Source organism: Plecotus auritus (assembly GCF_963455305.1).
Source record: "Plecotus auritus genome assembly, chromosome: 9".
NCBI lineage: Eukaryota > Metazoa > Chordata > Mammalia > Chiroptera > Vespertilionidae > Plecotus > Plecotus auritus.
The window spans coordinates 58,108,016-58,127,013 of NC_137783.1; the positions used below are offsets into that span (position 1 = coordinate 58,108,016).

At 49.0% G+C, this 18,998-nt stretch overlaps 1 protein-coding gene across 4 annotated transcripts in view; it reads left to right on the forward strand.

The window, feature by feature from the left end:
- Nucleotides 1-18,998, forward strand: part of LOC308258273 (transmembrane protein 72-like) — a gene marked incomplete at its 3' end in the record, with an annotated part of 79,107 nt that overhangs the window by 20,596 nt on the left and 39,513 nt on the right. For 3 of the 4 annotated variants that reach the window (XM_080688707.1, XM_080688703.1, XM_080688704.1), the window contains exons 3-4: nt 2,282-2,353; nt 3,056-3,195. Coding sequence is in view for 3 of the 4 variants with exons in the window: in XM_080688703.1 (XP_080544829.1) it covers nt 2,282-2,353; nt 3,056-3,195 (212 nt within the window). Of the gene's footprint in view, nt 1-2,281; nt 2,354-3,055; nt 3,196-4,539; nt 5,025-18,998 lie in introns of those variants that run through there. The other variant, XM_080688706.1, reaches the window with a different exon arrangement.

Sequence of the window (18,998 nt, forward strand, 5' to 3'; positions counted from 1 at the left end):
CTCTTGCTCTCCCCTTCGCTCCTTTACTTTGAATTTATATTAGTTCACACAAACACTCCATCCATGCTTTTGTTCCGGCCCTCCGGTCCAGTTTAAGAACCCATGTGGCCCTTGAGTCAAAAAGTTTGCCCACCCCTGCATCTAGCAGGTCCCGTCCGTAGCCAGTTCATGCTGCCTATGGCCTGCCCAGCCCTGCCTCTTCCTGGCCGCTCTGCCTGTCTTAAGGGAATGCTGTGCCCTCCTGGTCACCCTGTGGTCACCCTAGAAGGAGTTCTTTTGAGCCTCGGGTCCCCCGCTCCTCACCGTGAACTTGTTGATGTTCCCCACCCATGCCCTGCTCTCCTCCTTGAGGGATTAGCACCCAGCCCACCCTGCCCATCCTTCCTGCACTTGTGCCCACTGGTTCTTCAGGGGCCACCCAAATGTCCCACCTCCCTCTTTGCACCCTTCCTTCCTCCCATCCTCTCCCACACACACGCAATCTCCCCCGCACAGATCTTGAGTTCCTGCCACTGTGGTCCCTCACACTCAACGCATTCATCGAGTGCAGCGCACACCTGGCCCATGAATCACTGCCATCTCTGTGTCCTCAGACCAAGCAGGGCCATGGTCAAGGGCAGACACTGACAGGAACTGACCTGACATTGGCGATCCCTTGTTCTTTCCACTTCCCCTCGCTCTACTTGCTTCTTCACCCATCTTCCTCCTTCCCATGAGGCCTCTCACTGCCGCCCCCACTCTCACCCACAAAGCGGCCACACCACCGACGGAAGGGCATTGCCACTTAAACGCTGAGGAGGAAGAGTTTGGGAGACACTGGGAGAAAGTACACGTTAAGTATTAGATGGTCACAGTGAGAGAGGGAGAGAGAGAGAGAGCAATGATAGTGACTAATACATACAAGAGTGGGCAAAGATAGGTTTACAGTTGGGAGTATGCAGAACACAGCTTATTCTTCTATTATTATTATTTATTAATTTGTATTTTTCCATATGCACAACTGTAAACCTACTTTTGCCCACCCTGCATATGTATAATGAGCACTACGTGCCATGCACATTCCAAGAGCTTTACAAATAACAACTCATTTAGTCCTTGTAACAATTTATTGTTGAAGCACAATATTTACTCTCAGTTTACAGCTGAGAAAACTGAGACTCAGAGAGGTCAAGCCTCTTGCCTATGGTTACACAGCTGATCAGGAGCAATGCCCAGGACCCCAAGGAAACCGTGACCCCGAGTTCCCTGCCCTGTAAGGCAGCATCTCCTCTCACTCATCCATTCCCTCCAATGCAAGTCCATGAAACACTTAACACTAAGCCTTTCCCAGAGTGGGCCAGGCTGCATAGAAGAATTAGAGGCCACCAGACAGACAGGGGGAGAAAGGAAGAGTCCTTGTAAGAAGGGCTAGCCTGTGCAAAGGCCCTGTGGCACCTGGCAGCTTCCCATGTAGTCAGAGAAATGTGGAAGGGCTTTAAAAGGTGTGCTAAGGAAGTTCAATCCTATTGGCCAGTGAGACTCTCCAATAAGAAATGTGAGTCCCATTCCCAAAGATTGTGATGCCTGATGCAGGAATCGATAATTTTACATATTCCCAGGAAATTCTGACTGGAGGGTCTCCGGACCACAACTGAAGCATGAGGAGGATTTAAAGAATTCTAGACTGGGAAGAGTATGATCAGATTCAGGTGTCAGAAGGAGCCCTTGGGGCAGCTGGTGTGACCATGTGGAGGGAGGAGCAGGTACAGGTGGTGAGGGCCAGGCAGTGGGGTAGACCAAAAAGGAAAAGTGGTACAGGTGTCTGTGGGCAAGGCCCAAGCTCAGGCTCTCTGGGTGAGTCCAGAGAGAACGGGACAGATTCTGAGATGATTTCAGGACACCATCAGCCCATCCTGGTGACCTTTTGCATGATGAGAAAAGCGGGAGAAGAAAAGGGTTCGGAAATGGGTCCAGATTTAAGCCTCTCAGTCGGGCAGTGGGTGTCCATCCTGGTGACAGTAGGGAGAACATCTGCCAGTGTCCCCACAGGGGTGGCCCTTCCTGCTGGCCTGCAGCTCCCTCCTCATCTATCTGTGAGCCCCAGGCCCCAACCCCTCCACCACCACAGCCCAACCTCGTGCAGGCCCTGGCATCAAGACCCGCCTGTGGGATGCTGGCTGGGTGACAGGATCAGGTTAAGAAGCTTCTGGTCAGGAGGTCAAGGTGCAGTGAGAAGATGACCTGCAAGAAGGGGAAGGGAGAGCCGGAGGAGGCCCAGCCTCCCTCACCTGTCTCCACACAGGTTCACAGGAGCCACCGTCGCCGTGTGCGAAGGGGCCTACTTCGTGGCTCAGCTGCTGGCCATCTGCTTCCAGTGAGTAGCTCCCACTGCCGAGGGATCCTTGCAACTTCTGGGGGCAGGTGAGGGAGGAGCCCTAGGCTTGCAGGGGCATTTTACCAGTTCTGGATGGCTCCACCCCAACTAGGACATGGGCACAAAAGAATGACCACCAGGGGGAACCAAAGAGCCATGGCAGTGGGTGTGGAAGAGGCCATGTCTGGGCCAACACACCATCCGCCAGTCCCGCTGCTCCCCAGAGCCAGCCTGGCAGGATGAGACATGCAGATCCCTGCTCCAAGTCAGTGTAGAGGGCGAAGGAGCTGGGCCTAAGGGCAAGTGCTTTTCTCCTTTGAACCTGGAGGCAGCAGCCCTGAAGGAATCAGGCGGGTGTGGACTCTGCGTGCCCGTCAAGAAGCCCCTCTGGGCCATGTCATCGTACACCCAGGCAAGACCCTAAGCAGCCAGACCCTTGTGCAGGGCATGAACCGCACAACCGCCCAGCCCATGTCCCACACTGCACGCCTGCTCCACTTTGCTGTGGCCCCCAGTGGACCCCTGAGACTCCTGCTCCCTTTCTCCTGCCTTTGCAGAGCCTCTGGGGGCAAGGGGCACAGCAAGACCCCTAACTGAGGACTCCCACCCGGGGTGCCTGCAGAGAACATGGCCTCGGCAGAGCCTCCCACAGCCTTATGAGTTGCTGCCTGCTCCCTGCTCATCCGGACTCCTTCCTCCCAGGTGTCAGCCAGGGTCCCTGGCCGCCAGAGCAAGGGAGAAGGCTCGCTGGCTGGGCTGCTTCCAGAAGTTCCTGGCCTACCTGCTGCTGTCCGTGGCCTGCTTCCTCCACCCCGTCCTGGTCTGGCACGTGACCATCCCAGGTAGGACTCCAGGGCGAGTGGAGGCAGGCAGCCCACACTGGGAGGCTCTGAGCACGAGGGCTGGGTCAGCCTCACTCAGCCTGCGGTGACGTAGCTGCAGGGTCCCGAGCCCACTGCCCTCTCTGGCTCAGGCCGTGGGGATGAGGACCTGTCAGACCCTCCACGCTGATTCAGCGGCAGGCATGTGCCGGAAGTGCATCTTTCGTGTAGGTGTCCAGAGGCTGCACACCAAAGGACGTGGCCTTTCTGTCGAAGCCTGTGTGTGGACTGAGCTTTCAGAGGGTGACGGTCATTTCTCTGCCCAAATCCATCCCATCTCCCAGTGTCCTGACTCAGCACCACACTCTCGGCCTGAGGTGGGAGCACAGCAGGAAGGGACCAAAGACCCTCACAAGCCGCAGCACATCCTGCTCCTCAGGCCCTGAGCCAGTGGCTCCTGGCCGTGGAGGCAGGACTCTGTGCTCCCACCTCCCGGGTTCTGTTTATGGCTTTTCTGCTAATACCCTCCTCATGACCCACCTAAAATCCAGAAAGCAAACCGCACAGGGAAACAAGACTGAAGGCAGAGCCTCCTTTCCTTCTTGCAGTCCCTGTCATAGCCCCCAGGACCACCCCCTTCCCTCCCCCCCCCCACCCCTGCCCTTGTGGGTGACTGAGCAGGACAGAGCCCTGCAATGCTAGAGCAAGCCACGGCCTCCAGCCCCGGGAAAGCAAGGGAGGCCCAGGAGGCTCTGGCCCCGGAGGCAGGACTGGGTCCCCTCTTCCTCTGCACAGGGCAGGAGTCCCAGCAGGGAAGCCAGAGCAGCAGGTCCCAGCCTGGGACCGAGGGTCCTCTGCCTGGAGGCCTTGGGAGGGGCCAAGAAGGGGCGATGCTATGCTGGCCCTACCCAAGAATGTCTACACTTGCTTCTGTTTACTGGGGAGGCTACAGTGAAGGCGGTCTCCTGCTTCTGGGATGGGAAGTCCCAGCAGGTGGGGCCTGGTATCCAACATAGACCCCAGACCCATTGACGGGGTCACAGGTCCAGCTCCAATAAGCCGTAGTGAGGAGAGGCTGAGTGCGGTGATGGAGGCTGTTCAGGCAGCACCAGGGGGGGCTGTGACCAGGAAGGGAGCCTCGGGCACAGGGTCCCCTAGCTCACGGTCGGGGCGGGGCCCTAGCACGGCATCAGGCTGCCCCCGGCTCTGCTGTGTTGTGTGAGGAGTGAGGAGTGAGGGCTGGAGCAGCAGCCTGAGCGTGGCCACACAGGTGTGCGCCGTGGCCTTTGGGAACGGTGGGCCTGGGCAGCCTCTGGCTTTTCTCCAGGACACTTCCAGCAGCCTGACTGCCCAGCTCTCTCCCAGGCTCCATGCTCGTCCTCACTGGCCTGGCCTACTTCCTGCTCAGCAAGCGGAAGAAGAGCAGAGCTGCGCCCACGGTGCTGGCCGCCCAGGAGCAGTACACGGACCCCTCCAGCAGTGCCAGGAGCACCACCGGCTCCGGGGACACTGAGCAAACCTACACCTTCCACGGAGCCCTCAAGCAGGGGCCCAGCTCCCTCCTCACCCACATGAGGTGCATCCTGAAGGGGCCCAGGAAGCCCAGTGCCCCCCAGCGCCCCGAGGCCCCCACCGAGCTGACTCTGAAGCCAGCTGCCTCGCTGGCCACAAAGAAGCAGGTGCACTTTGAAGACAATGTGGTTAGGATCATCCCCACCCTCGCCGACGGCCTGGACAGCGAGGACAGCGAGCCAGAGCCAGAGGAAGCCAGCTCTGACACCACCCCCATCATCCCTCCCCCGCCGGCTCCACTCTTCCTGTCTTCTCTCTCAGGCAGCAGCCTCTTCTGACCTGCGGGCTCCAGCATGGAAGAGGCTCAGCAAGGGGTCTGCGCGGATTGATGGCCCTGCCTGGAGCTCCCTGACATCATGGCCCTCCAGAGAGCCTGGTCTTCATAGGCCGGCTCTTCAAGGCGTGACCAGACATCCTCCACTGGGCCACAGGGCCATCGAGTGTCATGAGAGGTCCCGAAACAGCCTTAAGGGGGTGCAAACGAAGCCATGCTGGCATAGGTCCTTCCTCCTGGACACAGAGTGAGGAAATCCTTGTGCTTTCCCCAAAAAGACCATCACTCCCGCTTCCTGCTGCTCCAGACACAGGGCCCAGCACTCAGCAAGCCCTCGGGCTCATCACCCAGCTCTGAAGACCAAGGATGTGCTGGCAACTTAGCCATGTCCACAGGCAGGTGTTGAAGGCACCATGGGCCCCAACCCTGAACTGAGATTGTGTGGATGGGGAGGGAAGGCCAGGCCGCAGGCCCTCGAGGCAGAGAGCAGTGCCCAGCAGCGGCCTGCGTTCTCTGCTCTGGGCTGGCGCTGGGCAGCAGGCATCACAGAGCCCCTCAGGGAAACAGCCACTCTGCCCACCATAGGGAGAGCCGGCCAGGTGGGCGTGCTTACTCTGAGTGCACCGCTGAGGGCTCTCTGCATAGCCACCACACCAACCTTGCCAAGCCCCAAGTAGACAGTGTAAACAAAAAGATCCTGGAAGCCATCGACAGCTTCAGCAGTGAATGCCGCTGCAGGAGGCAGCACCTGCTGCACACAAGGGCCAGCCAGAGGCTGTGCCCTGAGATGCACACAGCACAGAGTAGTGGCTCTGCCACACGGAGGCGCCTGGCAGCAGAATAGGTGGTAGCGACAGGTTTTAAGGGGGAGCGGGGGTGGGGCGGGGGGGCGGTGGCAGGAAAGTGAGCAGGCAGACCAGCTCTCTGCCAGCAGCCCATGGAAGCCACAGTTAATCCAGATGGAGTGAAGACATTAATCAGATATTCCTCAGTTAAGGATTTGTAATACAGCTTTCATTTCTAAAAAGTGTTCTTGGTCCATGGGATTGTTGCAAGGAGAACAAACACACTCTTCTTCATAGACCATCGCAATTAACGAGCAACCCAGAGAGACAGTTAACCGCTCCCGAGTTCCTCTGTGACCAGCCAGGGCTCCACAGAGCCTGCCTCGGACCACGTGCCCTACAGTCCAGAGGAGAAATGTGTTCTTTCTTATATGCTTTTCAAACCCTGCCCCCCCCCCACCCCCTTACAGGTTAGTTTGCAAATGTATGGAAATAGCCAACCAGAAGCTAGGATCAGTTTGGTGCCTCAATGCAGCAAGTGTCCCAAATAAGTGGATCTCTTCCTGCAATAACTCACTTCTTGTGTGAAACCAAGTGGAAAAAAAGACAAACACATTTCTATAAGGCCTCCATGGTGGAAGTAGTGGAGCTGTTTCTTTAACTGCAAGAGGAGGGACTTCGGGATTTGAGAGTCAGACAGAGGAGAGTGAATAATATGGAACATGGGTTTGGGTAGGGGGAACTGTGCCCAATTCCTAATGGGGAGGTGGCCTAGACAGGAGCCCAAGTCGGGGAGGTGGTGAGGGGATGGGGGGAAGCCGGGCTCTGTGCCTGTCCTGTGAGAGGGGTGGTGATGAGCACAGCGGGACACGGACAGCCTCTGCGGACCCGGTGCTCCCACTCCATTCTCAGAAGCCCAGGCAGCAGAGCTGGGTAGGTGGCCAGGTCATGTGCAAGAAGCACACCCAGAGTGGAATGTCAATAAACATTTCTGTACACCCCGAGCATTGTCTCGGCTGTGTCTTAGAGGCGGGGACACGGGAGATCCAGGTGATGTGATGTGCATGTGACTGAGACGTCTAGGCTTCCCGGTGCCTACCAGGTAAGGGAGAGTCTGCTCTGAAGGCCCAGGGACGTGCCGGCAACTTACCCATGGCCATAGAGGCCCGAATGATTCTGATTGTACTGAGATTAGCAAAGTGAAGTTTTCAAACTCTGTTATTGCTGGAAAAGCTAAGAAGGCTGAGATGAGATGGTTAAATAGACCAGAGCCCTTACCTCTGTCGCTGGACCAAGCAGGAAATGCCCCTCCTCATGAGCAGGTGGACACCAGGTGTCTCCATTTGAGTCTCAGACCAAGACAGCCACATTCTACCCTCTGCTGCCCTCACGGCGGCAGTGGTGGCCCTCATCCCTGCTAAGAGCAAACCACAAGGGCTGACCCGAGCGTGGCCCGGCTCCCTTTCTCTGCAGAAGGCAGACTAGACATCTTGTAGATGTGAAGCAGTATTGGTAGTAGAAAGAACACTGGCTGGGACTCGCTAAATCTTCCACTAACATGCTGACTGACCTTGGCCAACCCTTTTCACCTCTCGGGCCTCAGTTTCCCCTGTTAAGTGGAATTAAGAGAATTCCTCTCAAGATTGGTGCGATCACTGAAGCAAGAGAGATGTGGAAAGTGCTCCTCAGATCACAAGTCACCCCAGTCAGTGTTGAGAGCACTTCTCTGCTACCGTGGGGGCCTAACTCTGAGGAAACCCCAAAGTAAGGAAGCACTGAGGAGACACCACCCAGACTTTCCTCCAGGGCAAGGCCAGTGCAGACCCAAGCTTCTTTCTCAACTCCAGGTGCACCATCCAGCTTAGAGAGCATGGTGGAGCCCGTCACAAGGAGTCCCTGGAGGTCCCCCAGTATAACTGCTCTCTCCCATCAGTCCTAGGGATTTTTTTTTTTTTTTTTTTTTTAGTTTTTAAAATATTTTATTGAGATATAATTCATATCCCATAAAATTCACCAATTCAAATGGTTTTTGGTATATTTATTATCAAGTTCATCACAATCTAAGTTCACAACATTTTCATCACCCCCCCCCAAAAAAAAAAACCACACACACATTAAGTCACTCTCCATCCTACCCCAATCCAACCATACCCCTAAGCAATCACTAATCAACTTTATGTCTTTATAGATTACTCTTCTGGACATTTCATATAATGGAATCATATAAGATATGGCCTTTTGTGACTTGCTTTGTTCACTTAGCATAATGTTTTTTTTATTGTTTTTGTTTTTGGGTTTTTTTGTTTGTTTTTTTAGTTTTTTGTTGTTGTTAATCCTTACCCGAGGATATTTTTCCATTGATCTTTTAGACAGAGTGGAAGAGAGAGGGAAAGACAGAGAAAAACATTGATGTGAAAGAAACACATCGATTGGTTGCCTCCTGCACTTGCCCTGACCAGGGCCTGGGTCGGGGAGGAGCCTGCAACCAAGGTATGTGCCCTTGACCAGAATGGAACTCAGGACCCTTTGGTCTGCAGGCCAACGCTCTATCCACTGAATCAAACCAGCTAGGGCTTAGCAAAATGTTTTTTAAGATTCATTCATGTTTTGACATGTATCTTTATTTCATTTCTTTTTGTGGCTGAATAATATTCCATTACATGGATATACTACATGTGCTTATCTATTCATCTGTTGAGAGGCATTTGGGTTGTTTCTACTTTGTGCCTACAATGAATAATGCAGCTATGAGAATTCATGTTATGTGGACATATATTTTCATTTCTCTTAGATATATACCTTGGGGTGGAATTGCAGGGTTAAATGGTAACTCAATATGTAACTTCTTGTTAAACTGTTTTCCAAAGGGGGTGCACCATTTTACGTTCCCACCAATACTGTATGAGTGTTCTGACTTTCCATATCCTTGCCAACACTTGCTATTGTCTGTCTTTTTATTATAGTCATCCATTTATTATGGTTTTGATATGTATTTTTGTGGTGACTAATGGTATTGAGCATTTTTATTTTTTCATGTAATTATTGACCATTTGTTCATATATCTTCTTTAGAAATGTCTATTTAAATGCTTTGCCTATTTTTCAATAAGAATTTTTTTGTCTTTTTTTTTTTTTTTTTTTTTTTTACTTATAAGAGGTTTTTTATATACATTCTGGATATCAGACCCTTACCAGATATATAATATGCAAATATTTTCACCCATTCTGTGGGTTGCCTTTTACTTTTTTTGATAGTGTCCTTTGAAGCACAAAGGATTTAATTTTGGTAAAATCTAATTTATCTACTTTTTTCTTTTGTTGCTTTTTCTTTTGTGGTCAAATCTAAGAAACCATTGCCTAACCAAAGGTCATTAAGATTTATTTCTATGTTTCCTTCTAAGAGTTTTAGAGTAAATGTTAGTTCTCACAATGAGAGTCTAACTTAACTCTTTTACATGTCATCCTATTGTTCCAGCACCATTCTTTGAATTATCTTGGCACCTTTGTCAAAAACTTATAGATCATAAATTTCCCTTTCAACCTATTGCATTCATCTGTATGTCTGTCCTTACCACATTACCACACTGTTTTGATTATATAGCTTTGTAATGAATACATTTTGAAGCCAGGATGTGTGAGCCCCCAACTTTGTTCTTCTTTTTCAAGACTATTTGTCTATCCGAGGTCCCTCCCACTTCCATATGAATTTTAGGATCAACTTGTCTGCAAAAAAGCAATCTTGGATTTCGATAGACATTTAATTGACTCTCTAGATCCGGCATGTCAAACTCGCTGCCCATGGGCTGCATGTAGCCCACAATGAATATTTTTGCAGTCCAGCCTATATAACGGCATGTAAGAAAACAGTAATTTTATCATTGCTCTTGTTCTATTTTAAACTACACTTTTCTAAATAAATCTACGTTTCTATGAAAATTGAAGCTTGTGGTTTTTTGTGGCCCACATAAACTTAAACCTTGTTTATTTGGCCTGTGTTAGCCTTTGAGTTTGACATGCTTGTTCTAGATCACATTGTGGGCATTCCCATCTTGACAATGTTAAATCTTCCAATCCATGACTATAGGGTGCCCTTCCTTTTATATAGATCTTTAATTTCTTTCAATAATGTTTTATAGTTTTCTATGTACAAGTCTTACAGTTCTTTTGTTAAAATTATTTCTAAGTATTTTATTCCTTTTTATGGTTTTGTAAATGGAATGGTTCTTCGTTTTCCAGCTTTATTGAGGTATAATTGACAAATAAATTATATCCATTTAAGTGTACAATGTGATGATTTGATATACATATACATTGTGAAATGATTTCCACAGTCAAGTTAATTAATGTACCTATCACCTCACATAGCTTTCTCTAAAACTTCATTTCAGATGCTAGTGTGTAGCTTCCATTTCTTGTATTTGTGATATGTTCTTTGTCTCTGCCTTTTGGCTTTTTCCCTGTGTTTGTTTCTATGTATCAGGTAGAGCTGCTATGTCTCCCGGAATTGGTAGAGTGACCTTTTGCAGCAGGTGTTCTGTAGGACCCCATGGCTCAGCCTCCCCAGTCACCTGAGCTGGGCACTCTAAGTGCACCCCTGTGTGGGCTGGGCCCCCTAAGTGTGCCCCTGTGTGGTGCACAGTCTTCTTGTAGTTGAGCCTTGATTGCTGCTCCTTCTTTACTGCTTTCTTTTATATTAAGTATATATTTTCTAGTGTAAAAACTTGATTTATTTTCCTGGCCCATGTGGCTCAGTGGTTGAGCATCAACCTATGAACCAGGAGGTCATGGTCAGATTCCTGGTCAGGGCACATGCCCGGTTGTGGGCTTGCTCCACAGTAGGGGGCATGCAGGAGGCAGCCAATCAGTGATTCTTTCTCATCATTGATGTTTTTATCTCTCTCCCTCTCCCTTCCTCTTTGAAGTCAATTTTAAAAATATTGATTTATTTAACAAGTTTTTAATTACATTTTGAATGGTTTTCTTAGTGGTTGCCATAGGGATTACAATATGCACTTTAAAATATCAAAATTTAGCCCTAACCGGTTTGGCTCAGTGGATAGAGCGTCGGCCTGTGGACTGAAGGGTCCCAGGTTCGATTCCGGTCAAGGGCATGTACCTGGGTTGCGGGCACATCCCCAGTAGGGGGCGTGCAGGAGGCAGCTGATCGATGTCTCTCTCTCATCGATGTTTCTAACTCTCTATCCCTCTCTCTTCCTCTCTGTAAAAAATCAATAAAATATATTTTAAAAAATATCAAAATTTAGTTTACATTTATACTAACTTTAATTCCATTGAAACAGAGAAAGGTTACTTACTTCTATATACCTCCATTTTGCCCCACTTTTTTGTGGCATTATTATTACAGGTCTATAAATGCAATAAACACAATAATACACTGTTGTAATTATAACTTTTGCAATCTTAATGTCTTTTAAAGAAACTGAGGGAAGAAAATATATCATATATAATAAAGAGGTAATATGCAAATTGACTGTCACACCCTCGCACAAGATGGTCGCACCATGTGGTCACAAGATGGCCGCCACAAGATGGCTGGCAGGGGAGGGCAGTTGTGGGCGATCAGGCCAGCAGGGGAGGGAGGGCAGTTGTGGGGGACCAGGCCTGCAGGAGAGGGCAGTTAGGGGTGACCAGGCCAGCAGGGGAGGGCTGTTGGGGGGGACCAGGCCTGCAGGGGAAGGCAGTTGGGGGCAATCGGGCCGGCAGGGGAGCAGTTAGGCGTCAATCAGGCTGGCAGGGGAGTGGTTAGGGGGTGATCAGGTTGGCAGGCAGAAGCAGTTAGGGGCAATCAGGAAGGCAGGCAGGCGAGCAGTTGGGAGCCAGCAGTACCGGATTGTGAGAGGAATGTCTGACTGCCGGTTTAGGCTCTATTCCTGTAGGATCGGGCCTAAACTGGCAGCCAGACATCCCCCAAGGGGTCCCAGATTGGAGAGGGTGCAGGCTGGGCTGAGGGACACCTACCTCCAGTGCACGAATTTCGTGCACTGGGCCTCTACTCAAGTATATATTTATCATTTTCTGTATTAACCTTTTAATCTGCCATTTCATTTTCCCTTTAGGTTCAAGTTACCATCTGGTGTCATGTCTTTACTTCAAAAGAGCTTTGTTTCCAACTGCCTCTCTTGTGCTATTATTGTCAGTGCCTGAAGAACTTCCTTTAGTATTTCTTGTTAGGCAGATCTGGTAGTTAATTCTCTCAGATTTTGTTTGTCTGGGAGTGTCTTTTTTTAATTTAGTTTAGAAAGATAGTTTTGCTGGATATAATGTTTTTGGTTGACAGTTTAATATTTTTACATTTTGGGTCAACTTTAAATATGTCCTCACAATGCCCTGGCCAGTTTTTCTCAGTAATTAGAATGTCAGCAAAAGGCTGTTGGAATCTAGTCATGTACCTCAGTTGCAGTCTTAATCCCTGGCCTAGTAGGGGCACGTGTGGGAGGTAACCAAATGATGTGTCTCACATCAATATTTCTCTCTCTTCCTCTCCCCTTCTCCCCCCGTTCTACTCTATCTAAAAGCAATGGAAAAATATCCTCGGGTGAGAATATATATATGTGTGTGTGTGTGTGTGTGTGTGTGTGTGTGTGTGTGTGTGTCCTCACACTGCCTCTGGCCTCCATTGTCTCTGATGGAAAGTAAGCTGTTATTTTTATTGAGCTTCTCTAATAGTTTTCAAGATTTTCTCTTCATTTTTATCTTTCAACCTTTTGGCTATGATCTGCCTGAATGTAAGTTATTTGAATTATTTTACTTGGAATTGATTGATTTTCTTGCATGTGCACATTGATGTTTTTCATCAAACTTGTGAATTTCTTAGCCATTATTTCTTAGAATATTTCTTCCTCCCCCTTTTCTCTCTCCTCCCCTTCTGGTAGTCTCATTATACATATGTTGGTGTGCATAATGGTTCTCCACATTAGTATGGGGTTCTGTTAATTTTTTCTTTATTCCTTTTTCTTCTCTTTTCTTCAGATTGCATAATCTTTAAAATCAGATTGCATAATCTTTATTAATATTCAAGTTTGCTTATTCTTTCATCCTCTATGTTAAATCTCCTTTTGAGTCTAGTTAATTTTTTTGCTTATTGTACTTTTCAACTCTAGAATTTCCATTTGGTTCTTTTTTAAAAATAATTTATCTTGCTTTGCTTTATTTTTTATATTTATTCTTATTCTCTATTTGGTAAGATATCATTATATTTTCCTTTCATTCTTTAAATATGGTTTTCTTTAGTTCTTTGAACTAAAAAAGAAAGAAAGAAAGAAAGAAAACTGCCTTGAAGTTTTTGTCAACTAAGCCTCATTTCTGGGCCACCTCAAACACTGTGTCTACTGCCTGCTTCTTTCCACTGTGTATCACGTTCTTTTTCTGTATATCTCTAAACTGGACATTTTAGATGATATATGATAGCTACTCTAAATACTAGTTTTCCCCTCATCCCTGCCTGGGTCTCTTGTTATTTGTTTATTCATTTGTTTGCTTACTGACTTGGCTGGGCCAAGTCTCTGATGTCAGTCAATTTGCCCCAGTGTTCAGCCTCCAGTATCTTTGCTCAGACTTGTGTTTAATATTTTAGCCTGGTTACCTAGGTTTTTTCCCCAGCATCAGCATAGCCACTTATTTGTCCAAAATTGTGATTAAGGCCTTTGACAAGTTAATGTATTTACCCCTTACCATTGCAACGTGTGTGTGTGTTTGTGTGTGTGTGTGTGTGTGTGTGTGTGAGAGAGAGAGAGAGAGAGAGAGAGAGAGAGAGAGAGAGGAACTTGGAGACTTGTACCATGATTCCAAGAATTTATATTTCCCTCTACCTTCAGCCAGGAACTAGTAACTTGGATTTTCTTCTCTAAAATAACTCCAGAGAGGGCACAGCCTTAGGCACATGAAATTTGTGATTTAATTTTTAACCTGGATTTCTGAGAGTTGCCCTGGCCCAGTATTTGGCCAGAGTGTGATTAAGCCCTTTGTGACAGTTAGGCATTACCCTTTGCTGATGAACCTGTGTGTGGACTGGATGTTTTCAAGTCTGTCCCACATGTGCTGACTGTTCCTGTTGCTCCTGGTGGATGCAGCCTGGCCCTTGCACACAACCTTCCTGATCCCCAGAGTTGATCTCAAGAGGACTCTTCCTGGCTGTCACTTTACCCAGTTCTCTAGTAAATTTCTGCTATTCTACCCTTTGCTTGTTGTTACGAGCACCAGGGAGTTATGAGCATCCTTTTACTTGATCTCCACAAAGATTTCCACTGTTTTTAGCAACTTCCTGATATATAGAATTCTCCACATTCTGTTCTAGGTAAAATTAGCCTCCTCAGGCCAGACTGTGGGCTCTTTATCCTTACTGTCTGCGTTTCCCTCGGGCAGAACCTTTGCAGCACTGCACAGGAGCCAGAGATGGGGACAGACATCTGCTTTCCTGGAGTGACACCCCTGCTGTACTAGTGGGTACTGGGGTGTGGGATAGCCTTTCTATTCTCAGCTGGTCCCTCCCAGCTTGAAACTCCCAGCATTCTCAGCTGGCTGCATGTGGACCAGAGCTTCTGCTGCATGAGTAAGGGTGCAGTAAGAAGGGGTCTCAGTCATCTTGGTTAGGTCCCCCAAGAATAGAATTTCCTCAACACAGGGACTCAGGGGATGAGAAATACTAGCATCTTGCCCCTCTTGCAGCTGTAGGGAGTGAGAGCCCCCGTGTTACTGGCCATACCAGCCCAGAGTAGAGTGCCTGGAGTAATTTCCAAGAGACAGAGCTAAGGAGGAATAAGGAAATGGAAGATAGTTCAAATGCCACAACTTCCCTGTTCTTAGACAAGGTTTAGTAGATTTTCTTAAATAAATGTCTCCATTTGCTATATGCCCTTAGGACAATTGACAGAATAACTGGTATTTAAATGTTCTCTAAAAAAGCTGTTTTGTTGGAAATAGCCCCCAAGCTCCTTGGCCTGCCAGTCTGGAAGTCTTATTCCTACTTTTTTTTTTTTTTTTTTTTTTTTTTTTGCCATTAACATGAAGAAATGGAGTGCATTTAGGGATAATTTTGGCCATCAAATGCACAAGACCTTGACTTGAGCTATAGTTCTGTTCTTCACCACCTGGGTGGTCAGAGCTCATGCAGCACCCCAGAGCCTGTCACTTCCCCATTTGTAAAGAGAGTATAATAAGAATTAACTGAGGGTTAAAAATGATGATACAAGTAAAGGACAGCACCTGGTCGCTGGCAGGGACTCAGTTAACGCCAGCCCCCTGGTCCACCTGGCCCCTGAACGCTCCTTCCTGGACATGAGGGCCTACAGCCAGTCTGGAATCTTTCCTTTCTCCTTGGTCAGTTCTCCTGGGATGCAGATCTCTCTGCCAAGTCCCACCCGCTCCTTTTTGCTCAGCCTGGAGCCAATTCCTTGCTGACAGCATGTTTGTCTCAGGAATACACTTGAGCCTCTTTTCCTAGGATTCTACCCATCCCACACTTCACTGATCTCTCAAAGGAAACTAGCATTTTGTGTGTTAAAATGGGAAAGCCCCCTCCTCTGCCTGTCCAAAATTTCTAGCTTTCTCTTTAAATTAGTCAGTCATCCAGGCTGCGTTTTCCCCTTAGAGTCCTGGGCCCATCTGGAGTCAATAGCTGCTGGCCAGCCAGTTAACAGCCATCTGGTTGACCCCCTGGGAGGGGAAGAAATGTCTTGAGAGACAAGGAGGGACTGTCCCCATTGACTGGATATGGGCTGCTTCCATAGAGTCTGCCTGGCTGGTTATCTCACCATTGTCCCAAGAAGAAGGAAGAACTGATAAGCCGAGACCTTTGCACAGGGGAAATGTGGAATTCCCAGAGGCTGAGTTTCATTTGAGTGTAACATTATGTTCTGAGTCTCTTTCACATTATGACGAGTAAAAACAACTTCACAGAGAGAAGCTTCCAAGAGCCCAACTATATGGTCTCCCTGGCTCTGCTGAGCTTCGGGCCACAGATCATTCCTCAAATGCAGCCTGTGGGAATGAGGTCACTTCTAAAGGACATGCCAGCTCTAAGGCTTAGAGACAGATGTCCAGCTGTGCACACCAACAGGGAGCGTTTGCCCAGACTTCAGAGCAGGCCCAGGGAAAACCCAATACTGAGTTAAAAATAGGCTGCACATTTTTCTTATAGCATGAGATCCTGGGAAATTTGCATAGTTTCTTGGGACAGTGATCTGGGAAAGCAGGGAGCATTACAGCTGGAGAAATATCCTGGGGTGGGTGCAAAAGCCCAGCCAATGGGTTGCGTAACACCTTATGTATATGAAAAGCCTCTGTGAGTCTCAAATCAAATTTCCCTTCAAAGAGAGGATAACAAGTAACGCAAATGGGCAGTGCCTGTGCTGATTCATTTGTCCCTACACAGCTGCTTCTGCCTGAGCTGCACGTGGCCCAGGCTGGGGTGAGGGCGCCACCAGCTTCAGTTGTCAGTTTCCAGGAAACTCAGTAAGATGTTTACAGGCCCCAAGTCTTGGTTCCTCTTTCCAGAGTAGAACACCTTCCTTTCTTTCACACGAGGAGCACCAGTGCAAACTTAGAGAACAGGTTGCCAGGAACAAGGTCCATTTAACTCAACAAATATTCATTAATCACCTACAAGGGGGCCGGGAGCCATGCCAGGATCTGGCTGGAGGGTGAATCAGGCATGCTGTCTGATCCCATAGGATAGATGGGCAGTTAAGTGTGGCTGACACGAGGCAGGAATAAGCGTTACAGTAAAATTGTAATGTGCCCGGCATGCAGTGCTGTGCGGGTTCTGGCGTTTCTAGTCTTCCAGCCTATGAGTCGGGAGCTATTATGACCACATTTATAGATGAGAAGCCATAGAATGGAGAAGTTAGTAACTTGAACACTGCACACAGCTAAAGAGCAGGAGGGCCAGTATTTAACACAGGCTCCTGGGGTTCTTAACGCCATCAGTCCAAGATCTGATACGGGCCACATACCTCACCAGCCCATGACCTTGGCCACATCACTTTCTCTGGGCTTCTCTCTCCTCATCTTTTGAATGAGAAGGGTGTCGACCATTGACCCTAAGGACCCTCCTAACAAAAGCATCTGAGATTCTAATTTTTCTCAGGAGTAAATGGAGAGGAAGACAGGGTATAAGAGCATGGGGAAAGCTAGCTTAGGTGGAACAAGGCAGAAGACCAGCGCCCCACTTTGGTTGTGAATATGTTTGCCTCATTTTTCACTCTTGTGCTCAAATGCCCAGGGTCAGTTTCTATCCTGAGCACCAGGCACCCCTACCTGCCCCAACACACACAGCCCAGGTAGTGCTGCCTGCTCTCCCGCCCCGGCTCCGTCCATGCCTGTGCTGATCGCTCATCCTGCCAGAGGCCCGGTGTCTTGAGTTCCCCCTGAGTTGCTGATGGGCCTGAGCAGAGCTGGACCCAGTGGAGCCTGGGAATTGGGCCCAGCCCTCCCACATGGCCAGCCTCCAAGCCCAGAACAAAAATCCCAGCCTCAGCAGGGTCTTCCCTGCGCCAGTGCAAGTAAGTTTCATTCTCGGGCCCAGGTCTCCTGCGGATCCTACTTGCTGTGCTCCAGTCCCTGGAGCTCTTGGAAGGTTAGCAGAGAGCCCAGCCAGAGCTCTGTGGACAAAAGGGGCCACATGCTAACCCAGGGGTGGGCAAACTTTGTGACTCGAGGGCCACAATGGGTTCTTAAACTGGACCGGAGGGCTGGAACAAAAGCATGGATGGAGTGTTTGTGTGAACTAATATAAATTCAAAGTAAAGGAGAGGAGGGGAGAGCAAGAGAACCGGATAGAACAGCCGGATCCGGCCCGCGGGCCGTAGTTTGCCCACGGCTGTGACAAGCTCAGGGGAGGCCTGCATGGCGGTCTTGCAAACTCAGAGACCTAAAATCACCACAAAGGATGGTCTGGAATTAAACTTGAACTAAAAGCAGTTATGGTGGGTAGTCACCTCCTAGGCAGGTATCTTCCCTGACAAGGTCAGCCTTTACCATAACTGAGCCTATCTGTCTTTTTGCATCTATGGTAACATACCCTTGAAGTGTCTGGGTAACTTGTAACTTCCCTTTTTCTGGAACCCCTGGGGCACAACCAAATGTGCCTGCACGCCAGGACAGGAGACCATAAACTCCTTCATTGTTATTGTTATCATGTTAATTATTGACTGTTATGTGTCTATCATTTTACTTTTTATCCAGTCCCAGAGGTTTCCCTGCTTTGCTTTCTCCCGCCTCTCTAATCTATCACCAATGTATTACGTCTCCTCCTTTGATTGCAATGTATAAAAATAGATGAAAAAAAGCCGCCATTCTCTGGAGCATTTTCTCAATCCATTGAGATTCTGCTTCCCAGCAATTGTCGTCAGTTTGGCTCAAATAAACTAAAAAACTTTCTTTACAGGTTTGAATGTTTTTACGTTAACAGCTCCTTGACTGAGGCCTGGGCCCAGCAGCTGGGGGTGAGGGCCTCTCTGACCTCAGGCCCCTGCAGCAGCTCTGCATTTCTTCTGGGCATTTGCAGTTCCCGTTTGTCTGGTGGGGCGGGGGCGTGGGGAGGGGGGCGCGTGGCTGGAGCAACTCTCCATGCTCAGGGTCTCACTACTTTCCTCTTGTCGGGTATTCTCAGTTGCCCAGAGCCTCCTACCTGGCACTCAACAGGGGACACTGCTCTCCTGAACTCTCTTCCGCCTGCTGCCCTCCCTCCCTGCAGACCTGCTCACGTCCCGGGTGTGGGCCACCTAGAATGATGAGCCACCTCGGCTGTGAGGGCTCTGCAGTTAGGGCGGCATTGCTGGGGCTTCTTCCCAGGGCACACTGAGCTTTGCTTGCTGTCACAGCCTGAATTTTCATGGCTGATCTACCATCTTCCGCTTGGCCAGCCAAACACTTCTCCCAGCCAGTCACAGCGGTCCATCCTCTGCAGCACCCACACCCTAGTTCTGGCCAAAAAGTGAGGGGAGATGGCCCAGTGCCTTCTGGGAAAGGATTTCTTGCTACTAAAATGAATCTCAGCGGGGCACACTCTTCCTCTTCTGCTACTGAATGTGATCATGTCTCCCAAGAAATACAGGAACTCTTTTGAAGTACCTGGGTGCACTAAACCAACCTGCTGAAGATGCCGGAGCACAGACCTGGAGAGAACCAGCCCTTGAAAATGTCTTTGAGACATTGACTTACCCAACCTGGAAGTTC